At 45.7% G+C, this 14,695-nt stretch overlaps 1 protein-coding gene across 1 annotated transcript in view; it reads left to right on the top strand.

Annotated features, from left to right (window-relative positions):
- The window catches only part of tncb (tenascin Cb), a gene marked incomplete at its 5' end in the record, with an annotated part of 38,523 nt that overhangs the window by 22,153 nt on the left and 1,675 nt on the right, over nucleotides 1-14,695 (top strand). The window contains 12 exons of the mRNA XM_079222505.1: nucleotides 835-1,110; nucleotides 4,645-4,917; nucleotides 6,229-6,351; nucleotides 8,408-8,551; nucleotides 10,593-10,712; nucleotides 10,865-11,008; nucleotides 11,683-11,813; nucleotides 11,895-12,027; nucleotides 12,421-12,572; nucleotides 12,716-12,812; nucleotides 13,227-13,388; nucleotides 13,915-14,078. Of these exons, the coding sequence (XP_079078631.1) occupies nucleotides 835-1,110; nucleotides 4,645-4,917; nucleotides 6,229-6,351; nucleotides 8,408-8,551; nucleotides 10,593-10,712; nucleotides 10,865-11,008; nucleotides 11,683-11,813; nucleotides 11,895-12,027; nucleotides 12,421-12,572; nucleotides 12,716-12,812; nucleotides 13,227-13,388; nucleotides 13,915-14,078 (1,919 nt within the window). The remainder of the gene's footprint in view (nucleotides 1-834; nucleotides 1,111-4,644; nucleotides 4,918-6,228; nucleotides 6,352-8,407; nucleotides 8,552-10,592; nucleotides 10,713-10,864; nucleotides 11,009-11,682; nucleotides 11,814-11,894; nucleotides 12,028-12,420; nucleotides 12,573-12,715; nucleotides 12,813-13,226; nucleotides 13,389-13,914; nucleotides 14,079-14,695) is intronic.

Here is a 14,695-nt window from a genome sequence, read left to right as displayed (position 1 = left end):
CTCTCACAAGCGATGATCAGCCCATTGCAGCAAAGCCCTCCACCCCAATCCCTTTCCCATTGTCTGCCACCCCATGTGCGCTCCACTCTGCAACACAGTGAAAAGAGGATAATGGGAGCCTTGATGTTTACCTGCAACATCTATCTCCGTCTCTTTCTAATCTACTCCCTGAATGCTCGCACACTCAATGGACTCCAATTACAGGCTGCTGCGCTTGGCTCTGCATGGCCTCCCCGTGGGGTTTGAAGTGGACGGCGTACTCCTGCCATACCGGTCAGGCTACGCCGCACCTTCAAATGTTAATGGCTCGTTCACAGCCATTAATGTGCACAAGCTGCATCAGCATGTCTGTCTGCTGCTTTCTATCTCGAAGTCTTTCCACTTATATGGTAATATAGAGGAGATGGCTATAGGCGGTCGTTGATAATGACACCATATTCCCTTATTTCCACCCCAGACAAAGTGAAGACCTAACCTCTTTTTCTCTTGACAGCAAAATGAATTGATTGAAACACAAATGAGAGATCCTCTTCTTTTTTGCAGCAGCAGCAGCAGATATTGCCAAGGAGGACTCATCGAATGTTGAGCAGAAGCTCAGTCTTGTTTGTTTTATATCTTTTTTTTATCTCATTTTTGTCAAGAAGAAAGGTTCAAATGGAACCCAACAATTTGTGTACTTGTGCTTGAAATCACGCTGTCCACTCCTTGTCAGTCGAGTTTCAGTCCAAAAGATTCCAGGATCGGCTACGAAGGACCTGTATCGCTCTAACCTTTTGTCTTCATTCTGTGTGTCTGTCCTGTAACTCCCGTGTTGATGTGTTTGTCGCCACCCAGAGGAAGAGAAGCCTTTGGTGACCAACGTCACCGTCAGCGACGTATCGTGGGACAGCTTCCTCCTGTCCTGGTCCGCTGAGGACGGGGCGTTCGAGGCCTTTCTGGTCGAGGTTACCGATGCGGAGACGGGCGCAGAGTGGCAAAACCACACGGTGCCCGCCGATGCTCGCTACCTCGCCATCTCTGGCCTGTCCTCCACCACCTGGTACAGGGCCAATCTGTACGGGGTGTACAGGGGGGCGCTCTTAGACCCGGTCTTTGCAGACACCATCACAGGTATCGACGCTGTCAACGCCGGGGCCTCTCTCTTTCCTTTGCTTCCTTCTTCTGCTGCACACAGAGAATCAACCACTGTCTTTCCACTTGGACTTTCTTAGTTACAGTAACTTGTGGTTGTCAAATGGTGTTTGACGATTTCGCTTTGGTGTGTTAAATTGACTCTGAAAGGCGTTCTTATTTGTTTGTGCTCTCTGACCTTTCCCAGGTCTTTAAAAAATGGCCCTCTTAATACAGTAAAATCAGCCATTTTCAATTGTTTTCGAGACCTTAATCTGACAAATCTTTGTGATTGATCACATGATGCTGTACTTGTAGGGATGGAGGCTTGTTTTGTCCGTCCCCATGGGCAACTCAGCTCCCATCTTCTGAGCTCAAACGGTGTACCTTCAGCGTTGGAGGTACATTTAAAAAGGTGTGCGAAGACAATCTACCAGCCACTGAGCTGGAAGTGAATCTTCTCGGGGTAAACAAAATCTCCTTTCCATCCAACGGAGTGCTCAATCCAAATCCCCAAAACAACACCCCCTCATCAGCCATCCATCATGCACGTATCCCTGCCTTTGATGCGGGGATTGTGAAATGGGCTAACACTCTTAACACCCCACAGCAACCACACAAAAAACCTTCAATCCGTATTAGCCCAGCCGCAGATACGCGTTTGATCCACCTTTGAGCTGTCAGTCTGCCTGTTGGTACGAGTCCAGCCTGGAACAGCACCTGGTCTGTTGTGTGAACCGGCAGAAACACATAAAAAAGGTCAGTGTGCTGTTTAACTGGGGCACAACAGGTGCGCTGGTTTCCCCACCCACTACACCAAACACAGTCATTACCCGGGATTAACGTGCTGAGAATTACTATGTGTGCCTAATAAATGGGCCGTTAACAGCGAGACCAAAATCGTCTAATGGTGCCTTTTAATAATGGCACCTTCACACATAAATCATAACAAAATACCTTCTGAGGGTTTACACCTCCTCCGTCACCCTATGAAACTGTTTAGACGGGACTACAATGTCAAAAATAACCATTTTAAAACGATGTTTTTTATTTTTATGTCAGACTCTATTCGACATTATCATTCAGCATTTCACTGATGAGGATCAGTCAGCTGGAAGAAAGATGGGAGGACTGACAGAGGACAAAAAAAAAACCCTGAGGCGCTTTTGTCACTTTGTGTGAGGCCTCTCTTCTGTATGCATCCCCAGTTCCCCCAGCCGGGACCGCTCTTCATTCTCATGCTGCCATCGCCCCTGGGCTCTGGTGCTCGGGGTGCCAGGGGCTTCTGGGGCCACGCAGAATATGGCATGCGCTCAACACGGCCCATTGTCTGCATGCTAATGGCTGGGGAAACCATCTTAACATTTTTTCATTAGCATCACTTAATCCATAAAACATTCCAACTTGTGAACACAAGCGCAGACTAATTTGATTATGCTATGCACGGTGGTCATCGCCGGCCCACTGGAGGAAGACGCTGTGGGGGAAGCAAAGTCCTCCTCTAAAAGGGGAGCGAGGAAATGTTTGAGTTTGTTTTTTACCCCAACAAATGAGCGATGGGATCACAAAGAGATGTGGATAGCAACCAGAAACAAGCTCGACTCAGTTGTGATTCATATCAGCACAAGCTGCTCTGGACTGGACTCTGGGCGTCTGCTCGCAGAGCGCCTTTCCAGCAGGTTAGCTGGCGCCGGCGCGCACATCCTCCAATAACAGGCTCCCTTTTGTGAGCAGGGATTGTGTTCCCTCAGGTCTTGGGGGGTTGGAGCGGTGGTGGTGGTGGAGGGAGGGTGAAATCAGTAGCAAGCTAGCACATGTTAGCTGATGGAAGTGGCCCTCCCTCTCTTCCACTGACCAGCTCAAGCTGCCCGGCGGCTAATGAAGAGTGACAGCTCCCTGGGATTTGTCTGCTCCGCTTCTTATTTCCACCGCTTCTTCTCACAACAATTCTCATGCGTTTTCCCTAACAATAAAAAAAAGAAGGGGGATTCAGGCTAGTTCAAGGTCCCCTGAGACCTTCATATTTGGTGTAGTGTTTTAATGAGCAGTGGCGCTGGGCTTTATTGAGGCTTTCCTCAGCCCACTTATATCTGCTTCTATCCCGGCTGCTTTAAAAGCTCTGTCCGGTCCATGTGTCCATCTGTGCTGCTGCCGGAGGTTTCTCCTGCTAATTAGCTTCAGCGGACTCGTCCTCTGGAGAAACGGAGCTTTTTTCTCCAGCAGCTGTAGACTCCTGCTGTCTCTCGGCCTCTCTTCCTATCACTTCCATTATTAGCTGCTGCTAATGACTGCCTAACAAGCTTTTACTGCACCACATGCGCACACTCCCATCCGCAGCGCTGTGTCTGCACCGCACTGTTGTGAGCAACGTTCTAAGAGAACCTCAGCCTCTTTTACTTTTGCTCACTTTTTAAAAGTTTTAATGAATTTTGAGGAGTCGTGACGTTTGTTTGATTAGAATTATTTCAAGTGGAATCGCACGTCGCCTAGCCTGAAATGTGTTGCAGAAATGAGGACACACCAACAGACAACATGGCAAAGTTTCCAAAGGAACCGTTGCGATATGGATTAATTTGTAGGTGTTTAGTAAATCTGCCTTCAGGGTGTAAACTGCTCTACAAAATAGGAACAGTTTGCAGACAGCTTTGAGATGGGAGTCCATTGCTACCAAGTGAACTCATCGCCCGGTTCAAGCGAGCACGTTAGCTAGCAAGCTTGTATTCGGTGCATGAACTTAAATGATATGTACAAAAAGCCAGGGAGGAGTAAACAACCCATCATAGAGAAAATGAAGAGGAGCTTCCTCAAGCTTGTGACTGACTGCCGCTAGCTCGGCTGGTTAGCAGTTAGCATAGCTGCAGCAGCAGTACAGCTGCTAGCTCTATGGTCGGTAGTAATAGTAGATCTTTGAGAGCCAATTATTTCACAAAGACATCAATATTCAATTGGCCGCTTTCAGGTCTGACCAGGCATTTCAAGCTGTTACCTTTATTCATGGCGCCTCCACTGCCGCCACCAAGCTAATGCCAATGCAGAGACGCAGCCGAACCTTTACTCAGAATTTTCCAATCAATGGCAAACTGGTAACGACCTCGTGACAGATTATTACGTGGTAGAAGCACATCATGCGTGAAGATGGAAACAGACATATAAACACACACGCAACTCTTTATTCAAAGAAGTCATTACATTACAGAATTTCCCCCTAAAGTTCAAACAATAGTTTAGTATTCCAGGCCAGACTAATATATTGTTTTACAAAAATGTCCTGGGAAAAATTGCGGTCACAATCTTAACTTCATCCGTTTTCCATCTTACTAACCACAGTGGCTTTGATGGGCCAGCCTTCTCTGTTTTTCACCATATATGTGGTGAAACTACTCTCGTTCCGTTCTTTATTTCTAGACTGATGCTAAGCTTCCGTATAACCAATGCTGGCATTTACACAAAGACGTAAACACACTTTTTGGCAGACATGTCAAAGCACTCTTAAGTTCCACAGAGGAGCAACACTGACTTTCCCCTGTCACTCAGAGACCGAACCAGAGGTGGAGGCTCTCCTAGTCTCCAACGTCACCCCTGAGAGCTTTAGGCTGGCCTGGACGGCTGAAGAGGACGCCTTCGACACCGTTGTTGTGATGGTCAGCGAGGCCGATGGCCCGGGCCAGCCGAGCGAGCTGGTGCTGGGCGGCGAGGAGCGCGGCGCCGCCATCATCGATCTCACCGAAGACACCGAGTACAGAGTCAAAATCTTTGGTCTCGTTTTGGGGCGACGCTCTAAGTCTTTAGAGGAGTGGGTGAGAACAGGTACACGGTGAACGGGTGGAGAACAAAGACAGCAGGGAACCGTGTCCGCGTGGTCAATGTGCATTCACGTCCTCTCCTGTCGAACTCGTCCTTCTGTGGTAACGGCATGAAAACATGGTCATTAATCCCTGTGTTTGTCTTTTTGTCTTCTAACCTGGTATCACAGCGTCATGGCGCTGTGCTCATCCAAGAAACTCAACAACTGCAATTTGACGCAAATCAGAAAGGTTATCTTGAGAAGTGAATCACTTTTAATGACGACGAGCAGCTCTGTTGCGTCTTGTCAGAACCGGTCTGTCAGTGCTCCAGACTGGTTCCAGCGGACCAGCAATGTCCAACAACACAGTCTGGGATCCAAAGGACCACATGGCGGCTGAGACAGGACCCCCGACTGCTGCTGGATCAGAACTAGACCACGTTGATTGCTAAAATCAACGTGGTTTTAAAAATGTGTCCGATCTGTTATGATGGACATGAAGCAGCTATATTGATATTATTCTTGTAGTATTGAACAGGTTCTAGTGGGGAATGTAGAATCCTGTGGTATTCACAATGCTTTAGTGATTCTGGGTATTAAAAATTATCTGATTTTAAAGTTGCTGAATATCTGCAGGAATAAGCATAAGCAGCTTCAGTCCAGAACTATCAGAAAATGCCTTGGAAGCTAATAATAATAATAAAAAGTCGACCCCCACTCAAGACATTTACTCAGCTCTTTACTCCCTCCATTGTGTCGTCTCCGTCCAGGCGTCCTCCCGAATGTTGTCTTTGACTGCCTGGCCCTGTGTGTCGGAGTCGCTCTTTGTAAAGTGTGTGTGTGTGTGTGTGTGTGTGTGTGTGTGTGTGTTTGTGTGGGAGGGAGCAGTTGTCTGTCACACAGAACGGGTGTCTCTGGCTGTGTCTCCTGTCCTCCCTGGGGGTGAGGCTTTACTCTTGGGTTTCGTGGCGCATGTTTCACTTTTGTGTTGCCATGAAATGGGGGCAAGTTAATCTCCTCGGGTCTGTCACGCAAGATACTGCGGCTCGCTGGTTAGCCAGGAAGTCTCTCTCTCTCTTTTGTCTGCTCCACCTTGCTCTCTCTCTCCTGTACGCTCTCTCTCTGTCGCTTTATTCTTTCAAAGACCAGCGGTGGATCTGCCTTCGCTCCAATACGATGTAAATAATACACGTGTGTCTTCTCCTGTCAGCTGTTAACTGTGAAGCAGAACATATATGTAAATGGCAATACTACCAGTCCTCACCCGTGGAAGAAGGCGGTGCACATATGAACTAAACCGCATTGTGTCTCTGTTTGCCCCCCGCTGTGTTCAGACCTGGGCTCGCCCAAGGGCCTCCGCTTCTCCGACGTCTCCGACACGTCGGCCACCGTGCACTGGATGGTCCCAAAGGCCCGGGTGGACAGCTACAGGGTCACTTATGTGCCGGCTCATGGAGGTCAGTGTGCTTACATTTGAACCCGGACACTTATTGAAGCACTGTCACAAAACACAAACTAAACCGTTTCAGGAAAAAGAAGAAAGTAAGCCTTTGTAACACAAAGATGCGTCAGAACCTTCTCCCAGCCAGAGACGTGTAGTCCAGGTCATGAGTGGCTTCATGGACATTCTCACGTCTGCTAAGAGAGCTCTTTTGTCCAATGATGGACTACTTCTGCCCCCTAGTGACTGCTTATAGGTACTTCTACCAAAGGAGGGAGTAAGTGGTCCAGAGAAAATAGAAATAATCATAAAAAAAGTATTAAAGAAGAACTATCATCTTCTGTTTTTAGTTTGAAGGGGAAAAGTAAAGTTGATCAATAATCATTAAAGATGATATCAGTCCAAATTCAGTTGATGTTTCAGAATAGAAAGCTATAAAGAGCTTCGTTGAGTCTACATCCAGATGAAGCCCCTTAACGTCCAACATGTCTGCTGAGGGCCTCAAGCTCTTGTTGGGAAGAGAACTTTCGTTCTGAGGCTTTTGCGTTCTCGGGAACAAACGATCAGGGAACGGAGAAAAGGTCTCGATGAAGTGAAGTCAACAAGGTTTCACTGGAGATGCTTGTGAAGAAGTGACAGAATGAAGTATTCCTTTAAAACAACTGTAAACTACAAATAGAGACAAAACTGCTCAAATGTCAACAAGAGCAATACATTGTAGGCCCAGCTATGTGTATGGGTAACACACACATGCTTAAAACAACCATTAATAATAAATCCATTATGATGTTTAAGTATGATTTTGTCTCCTTTGACTGTAAAGAAGTACACTCACCTAAAGGATTATTAGGAACACCTGTTCAATTTCTCATTAATGCAATTATCTAATCAACCAATCACATGGCAGTTGCTTCAATGCATTTAGGGGTGTGGTTGGTCAAGACAATCTCCTGAACTCCAAACTGAATGTCAGAATGTGAAAGAAAGGTGATTTAAGCAATTTTGAGCGTGACATGGTTGTTGGTGCCAGACGGGCCGGTCTGAGTATTTCACAATCTGCTCAGTTACTGGGATTTTCACGCACAACCATTTCTAGGGTATACAAAGAATGGTGTGAAAAGGGAAAAACATCCAGTATGCGGCAGTCCTGTGGGCGAAAATGCCTTGTTGATGCTAGAGGTCAGAGGAGAATGGGCCGACTGATTCCAGCTGATAGAAGAGCAACTTTGACAGAAATAACCACTCGTTACAACCGAGGTATGCAGCAAAGCATTTGTGAAGCCACAACACGCACAACCTTGAGGCGGATGGGCTACAACAGCAGAAGACCCCACCGGGTACCACTCATCTCCACTACCAATAGGAACAAGAGGCTACGATTTGCAAGAGCTCACCAAAATTGGACAGTTGAAGACTGGAAAAATGTTGCCTGGTCTGATGAGTCTCGATTTCTGTTGAGACATTCAGATGGTAGAGTCAGAATTTGGCGTAAACAGAATGAGAACATGGATCCATCATGCCTTGTTACCACTGTGCAGGCTGGTGGTGGTGTAATGGTGTGGGGGATGTTTTCTTGGCACACTTTAGGCCCCTTAGTGCCAATTGGGCATCGTTTAAATGCCACTGCCTACCTGAGCAATGTTTCTGACCATGTCCATCCCTTTATGGCCACCATGTACCCATCCTCTGATGGCTACTTCCAGCAGGATAATGCACCATGTCACAAAGCTCCAATCATTTCTAATTGGTTTCTTGAACATGACAATGAGTTCACTCTACTAAAATGGCCCCCACAGTCACCAGATCTCAACCCAATAGAGCATCTTTGGGATGTGGTGGAACGGGAGCTTCGTGCCCTGGATGTGCATCCCACTAATCTCCATCAACTGCAAGACGCTATCCTATCAATATGGGCCAACATTTCTAAAGAATGCTTTCAGCATCTTGTTGAATCAATGCCACTTAGAATTAAGGCAGTTCTGAAGGCAAAAGGCGGTCAAACACAGTACTAGTGTTCCTAATAATCCTTTAGGTGAGTATATTTATATTGTACTTTTTGTTTCCACTCCCAGGTAATGCTAAGACGCTGACGGTGGTCGGCTCTGAGTCTCAGACGGTGCTGCCCAACCTGACACCCGGGGTCACCTATGAGGTCACCGTGGTCGCTGTCAAGGGTCAGAGGGAGAGTGAGCCTGGGTCCGACAGCGTCACCACAGGTAGGACTGATGTGACACAATCAGTGTTGGGGGTAACAAGTTACAAAGTAACGGATTACTGTAACGTAATTACTTTTATAGGTAACGAAGTAAAGTAACGCATTACACTCACAATATTGGTAACTACACTACTTTACTAGACCTCAGTAACGCGCGTTCCTGAGTTACTCAAGACATTTGTACCAAAAAGTGTCCGAAAAGTTCTCTTTTAGTGGCGCGCGAGTCACACAACACTTCCTGCATGAACAGTCTATCACAGAACTCCATCTGAGTGATTTGAGTGACGTAGCTGCTGGTGCGTAGAAGGAGGGAAGCGGGGAATGGAGGAGACGGAGACGGAGAGCCCGGATCCAACTGGGAGGTTCTCTCCAGGTTCCCTAGGATTAAGGATATTGCAAAGCAATACAACACTCCAATACCATCAAGTGCACCTGTCTGTAATGAAGTGGAGCTTCTAATGAGGACTAAGACGCGTCTGGTATGAACGGAATCCCTCTACTGGTGAACTGCAGTATTACAACTGCTAAAGCATTGAGAACGCGCTCTTGTACCAGACGTGTATATATTTTCCACACGTAACATCAACATTAGTTAGCGTCAACAAGCAGGTATCATTGTACTGTCTGCCTTCAAAGTAAAAGCACTTCCTGTTTACATGCTCTTCACAATAAGAGTAAATCATGTAATAAAACAAGTTACAACACTGTGGAAAGGCTTTCAGCCTGGGCAGTATTGTTCTGACCCCAAGGAGGAACAGGCTGTCGGGTAAAAGATTCAAGAGACTTTTACTCATGCGATACAATCACTATTTTGAAGGGTTAGGGAATAGAGAAAAATGATAAACTTCATAGGATATAGTGCACTTTCTGTTTATTTAGGCAATGATAAAGTGGATTTTCTGTTTATTTAATTGCATTTTCAGTTTCTATTTTTTGGGTTAAGTGCATTTGTGTTTCTATTTTTTGGGAAAAAGTGCCATTTATTTTTCTATTTTTCTTAAACCACTACAATGATTCCTATAACAAGCTGGTTTTGTTCTTAGGAGTCGGCCCCCATTTGGTTTAGTGAGGTCTCATGTTTCCCAAAGCCTGTTTTAATGTGTTATGCTGTTTGACCTGAATGTCCCCACCATACACAGCCTCTTGTATCCTGTTGTTTGTGGATTTTAAAGTGAGGCATATTTCTTTGGTCAGACGGTGTGAACAGGGTTAATGTTCGTTCAAGTTAATGGCTGAGTTTTATATGCCATTTTGTTTTACATGTTTACAATTACAATACACTATGTGGAAAGGCTAAGAGATGCCCTTTATTGAACATTGAAAATAAAGTGATGAAAGGGCCATGATGTTTGTCCATGTATCTTTGCGGTTAATTTGGACATTTGCTTAAAAAAATGGAAAGTAAAGTAACTAGTAGTGAAGTTACTTTTCAAATGCAGTAACTAGTAAAGTAATCTAGTTACAATTTTCAGAAGTAACTAGTAACTTGTAACTAGTTACTTTTTCTGAGTAACTACCCCAACACTGGACACAATCCAGTAAAGACTGTAAATTGTAAAGACTCTACAGGTGAATAGGGTGGACATATGAACTAATATATGTCACCATGAAACTTCACCAGTTCATCACTGAGGCAATGTTGGTGAATTTAGGAGAAATCTATGGACGCAAACAGACAAAGTAGTAAAATAAACATGAATGTATTTTGGATGTTTTCCTTCCACTCATCTAAAGAAGACGCATCTATCCTTAATAAATGTAATACACAATAATCAAGATCATATCAGCATCAATAATCATGTCAGCAACACATGCAGCACTGATGACAAACAATGAATGGAAGACAAATGTGTCAAAAAGAAACTGGACAAAATTCATCTATAACAACAACGTGACAACAACGTGACAACAACGTGACTGTATTTTATCCAACATATTTATAGCAGCAGCATGTCTAATGGTGTGTGTGTGTGTGTGTGTGTGCGTGTGTGTGTGTGTGTGTGTGTGTGTGTGTGTGTGTGTGTGTGTGTGTGTGTTTACAGCCCTGGATAAGCCCCGTGGTCTGACCGCGATCAACATCACAGACACCGAAGCTCTGCTGCTCTGGCAGCCAGCCATCGCTACCGTAGACGGCTACGTCATCACCTACAGCGCAGACTCAGGTACACATGCATGTGCAACACACTAATACATGTATGAATAAACACACATGCATGTACATCACATACAATACATGTATGATAAACACACATGCATGTACATCACATGCAATACATGTATGATAAACACACATGCTGTGTTTGTGTCCTTGCAGTGGCTCCGGTGATGGAGCGCGTGTCGGGTAACGTGGTGGACTTTGACATGAGCTCTCTGACGCCGGCGACGCGCTACACCGTGAAGGTGTACGCGGTGAGGGACTCGGCCAAGAGCGCGGCCACGACGACCGAGTTCACCACCGGTGAGCAGTCTTGCCTCCTGGGAGCCGAGCGGAGCTTCATGACTACGGCCATTTGCCAAGTCGAGTGGCCTTTTCATTGGAGATAGAAACTATATTTTAAACTGAAACAAAAGTGCATGATGAGTGTGAGGTGACCTCCAGTCGACTAAAAAAAATTTTTCTATACAAATCTATTTCAGTGTTAGTATATGTTGTATTTAGAATATTAGACAGCTAAACTGACGCCGTCATCTATGTTCAAAAGCCACCAGAATACAAACTAAACTAAGTCACAAAATTAAACAAACTAACAAGCGGGTCCATCGAGCCGGCGGTAGAGTGGCGGCCGTGTGGAGTTTGAACTGAGAATAGTTTAAATAAAGCGCACTCTGAAACTGATAGATACCTCTAGGTAATACACTGGTTATGGATAAATACGTAGGACTGGAAAACACCCTAACTACCCCTTTAAGACACGTTCTAAACCCTGCAGTCTGAAACCCTGACTCTCTAACTCAGGATCCAACACTTGATATTGATGCTTAATTGTCACCGCTGGTCTAATGTTGCCTCGACTGGTAGTTTGTGTTCATATATGTGAATGAAAGATTGATAAAAACATGAATGACATCACAACAAGGGTCTGTGAGAGCTGACACTAAGAGACGTAAACAGTCTAAAATGATTGTTTGTAGATGTGGACGCCCCTCAGGACCTGGCAGCCAGTAACATCCAGACGGAGAGCGGCATGCTGACCTGGAAGCCGCCTCGCGCCGACATCACCGGCTACATCCTCAGCTTCCAGGCTGCAGACGGCACCATCCGTGTGAGTGCAGAACCAGAACTCCACAGATTCAGGAGTACAGACAACGTTCTTCTGAATGAAATGTCTGAGTTTCTCTTTCAGGAGGTGGTCCTGAGTCCCACCGCGGTCTCCTACAACATGGCTCAGCTCAGCGCCTCCACCGAGTACTCGGTCCGGCTGCAGGCCATCGCTGGTCCCAAGAGAAGCAGAGTCATCACGACGGCCTTCACCACCAGTGAGTGGACTCCTTTAGACATCTGCTCTTTATGGGTTGAGCCCATTTGTGGCATTTTATATACTTTTATTTAAAAAATGCTTTACCACTTGAGAATTGATACAAATGATAATACGTCCCTCAAAACACCTCACCTAGAACGTGATTATCCTTGAGGTCACAACAGGATATTTAACCCTAACCCTCCCTAAGCTAGCATGAGGTGCTACCGATGGACCCCAGGGTCTAGTTCCATGATACCAATATCTTCAGAGAAGGGGCATTTGTCTGACTCTGGTTTCCATGACCAGACTTACATCAGCAGGATGCGGCCCATCCACTACGCCTGCTTCCAGGTTGTGTCCAGTCCACGTTGTGGGTTTTCATTGGCATCCTGTGTCTGTGCGTTCGCAGCTGGCGTGCTGTACCGGTTCCCCAGGGACTGCTCCCAGGCCCTGCTGAACGGGGACACCGCCTCAGACCTGTACACCATCTACCTGGGTGGAGACGAGAGCCAGCCGGTCCAGGTCTACTGCGACATGACCATGGATGGAGGCGGATGGATCGTAAGTCCCGCTTATCAAGGACACATGTGGCCAGTATATGGAGATGTTTAAAGCTGCGCTGATCAATACTTCTATATTATCAATCACCCAAAGCCTCAGCTAAAACTCACTGTATATGTGTACCTGTTGTCTTTCTGTGTCAGGTGTTCCTCAGACGACAGAGTGGCAGACTGGAGTTTTTCCGCAACTGGAAGAATTACACAGCCGGCTTTGGTGACATGAATGATGAATTCTGGCTGGGTAATTAAAACATGAATAATAATAATCAGAGCACAACACCGTATTCTACAACACAAGGATATGGTGATATCATCAATAGGTTTTGCTCGTAATTAAGGTGATTTATCCGAAATAAAGAGCATCCAGTGTTTCAGTGGCATCCACATTGTGTGGTTATATATTCATTGCATTCCCTGGATTGATTTTGAGCATTGATTCATTTAATTACACTAATTATCTCCGCCAGGTGTGAGCCTCTGGGGAGAGTGCACTTTTCTACTGGTTGTGGTTTTAATTAAACATGTTGAATGAAGTAGACACACAGCTAGAATCAAGCTACAGTTATCCCCCTGCATATATTATTTAACCCTATTTATGATATATATATTTTTGACTTATAACGCATTATCTGATAATAATCTCTCTCTCGCTCAGGTCTTTCCAACCTGCATAAGATCACAGCTGGAGGTCAGTACGAGCTGCGAGTGGACCTGAGAGATAAGGGAGAAACCGCCTACGCTCAGTACGACAAGTTCTCCATCTCTGAACCTCGGACCCGCTACAAGGTCCACGTGGGCGGATACAGCGGAACAGCAGGTAAAGTGGACCGCTGTGGCCTGCAGCCTGCTTTGTTAATCAAATGATAGTGAGAAGTACATTGGTCAGGGACTATTTTTTGCAGCAGATTAATCCACATTTAGTGCCCGCCATGTTTCTACAGTAGCCCAGAACGAACAAACAGTGGCTCTAGAGAGGGCTTTACATGTTGGTATGTTCCCTGAAGGCCACCATACTTCCCCAGCACGTTTTAGAAAGGGAGGAGTGAGCAGAGGGGTGTTCAGTTGGCTGCAATGTGCAGCCTCACCACTAGAGGCCACTAAATCTCACACACTATTTATTTATACAAATTCTCTTTCAAGCATCAAAGGATTAAAATGTGATTTTATTCTTTCAATTATTTCTATAGTTAAGGCTGTTTGAGAGACATACGTATTTCTTCTTGTGAGTATGTTAAGTACATATATGTTAGTCCTGTCTGGTTTCTACCTTGTAATATGTCTGTTCATGAGTCACCGTTTACAGGTGTAATCAGATGTAATACCTCTGTTGCGTATCTTTGCAGGTGACTCTATGACCTACCACCACGGCCGTCCCTTCTCCACTTACGACCACGACAACGACATCGCTGTCACCAACTGTGCCCTGTCCTATAAGGGAGCCTTCTGGTATAAGAACTGCCACCGCGTCAACCTCATGGGTCGATATGGAGATAACAGCCACAGCAAGGTACAGTATGTCCACCGTTACTGCAAGAATTCACTCTGAGGGCCTCCTGGGGCCACTGACTGAGTACTTTACTTTTTGAGATGAGAGTTCCACGATTCCTGACGAGGGTTCAGCTGAATTGGAAGAGGATTCCAGGGGTCCTTAAGAGGGTTTTACTAGTCTTTGAATAGGCTCCCAGAGTCGTTCACAGGGTCTAGAGAGTCTTTGATGTTTGAGTTTCATTAGTCCTTGAGCAGAGGATCTTTCATTGGGTTGTACGTCTCGCTGAGGGAGTTCCACTGGTTTCATTTCACCGTTTCCCTCAGGCGTGATATGGAGCGATCATGAGTTCAGTCACGTGTTTGTGTGCGTCTGTCAGATACTACTGGATCCATCAGCCTAATATCATGTGTGCTGATTTATGACCTTCCGTGGTTGATAATGTTGATTCACTTATTTCGTTGCAAAAGGCATTTACGGCAAGATAAAAACCAGCTTTACCTAGTCTGTTACAGGCCAAAGGTGTGTATTTGGTTTTATGTTCAACCAGAGCTCCTGCGGATTAATTCCATCCCTGGTATGTTGTGGTGCACATTCATTTGGCACAAGAGGAGATACATAAATCCTTGTTATTGTCA

The sequence above is a fragment of the Taurulus bubalis genome (genome assembly GCF_910589615.1).
Source record: "Taurulus bubalis genome assembly, chromosome: 8".
Taxonomy (NCBI): domain Eukaryota; kingdom Metazoa; phylum Chordata; class Actinopteri; order Perciformes; family Cottidae; genus Taurulus; species Taurulus bubalis.
Note: the sequence above shows the minus strand (reverse complement) of the source record. Positions and strands in the feature narration are given on the sequence as shown.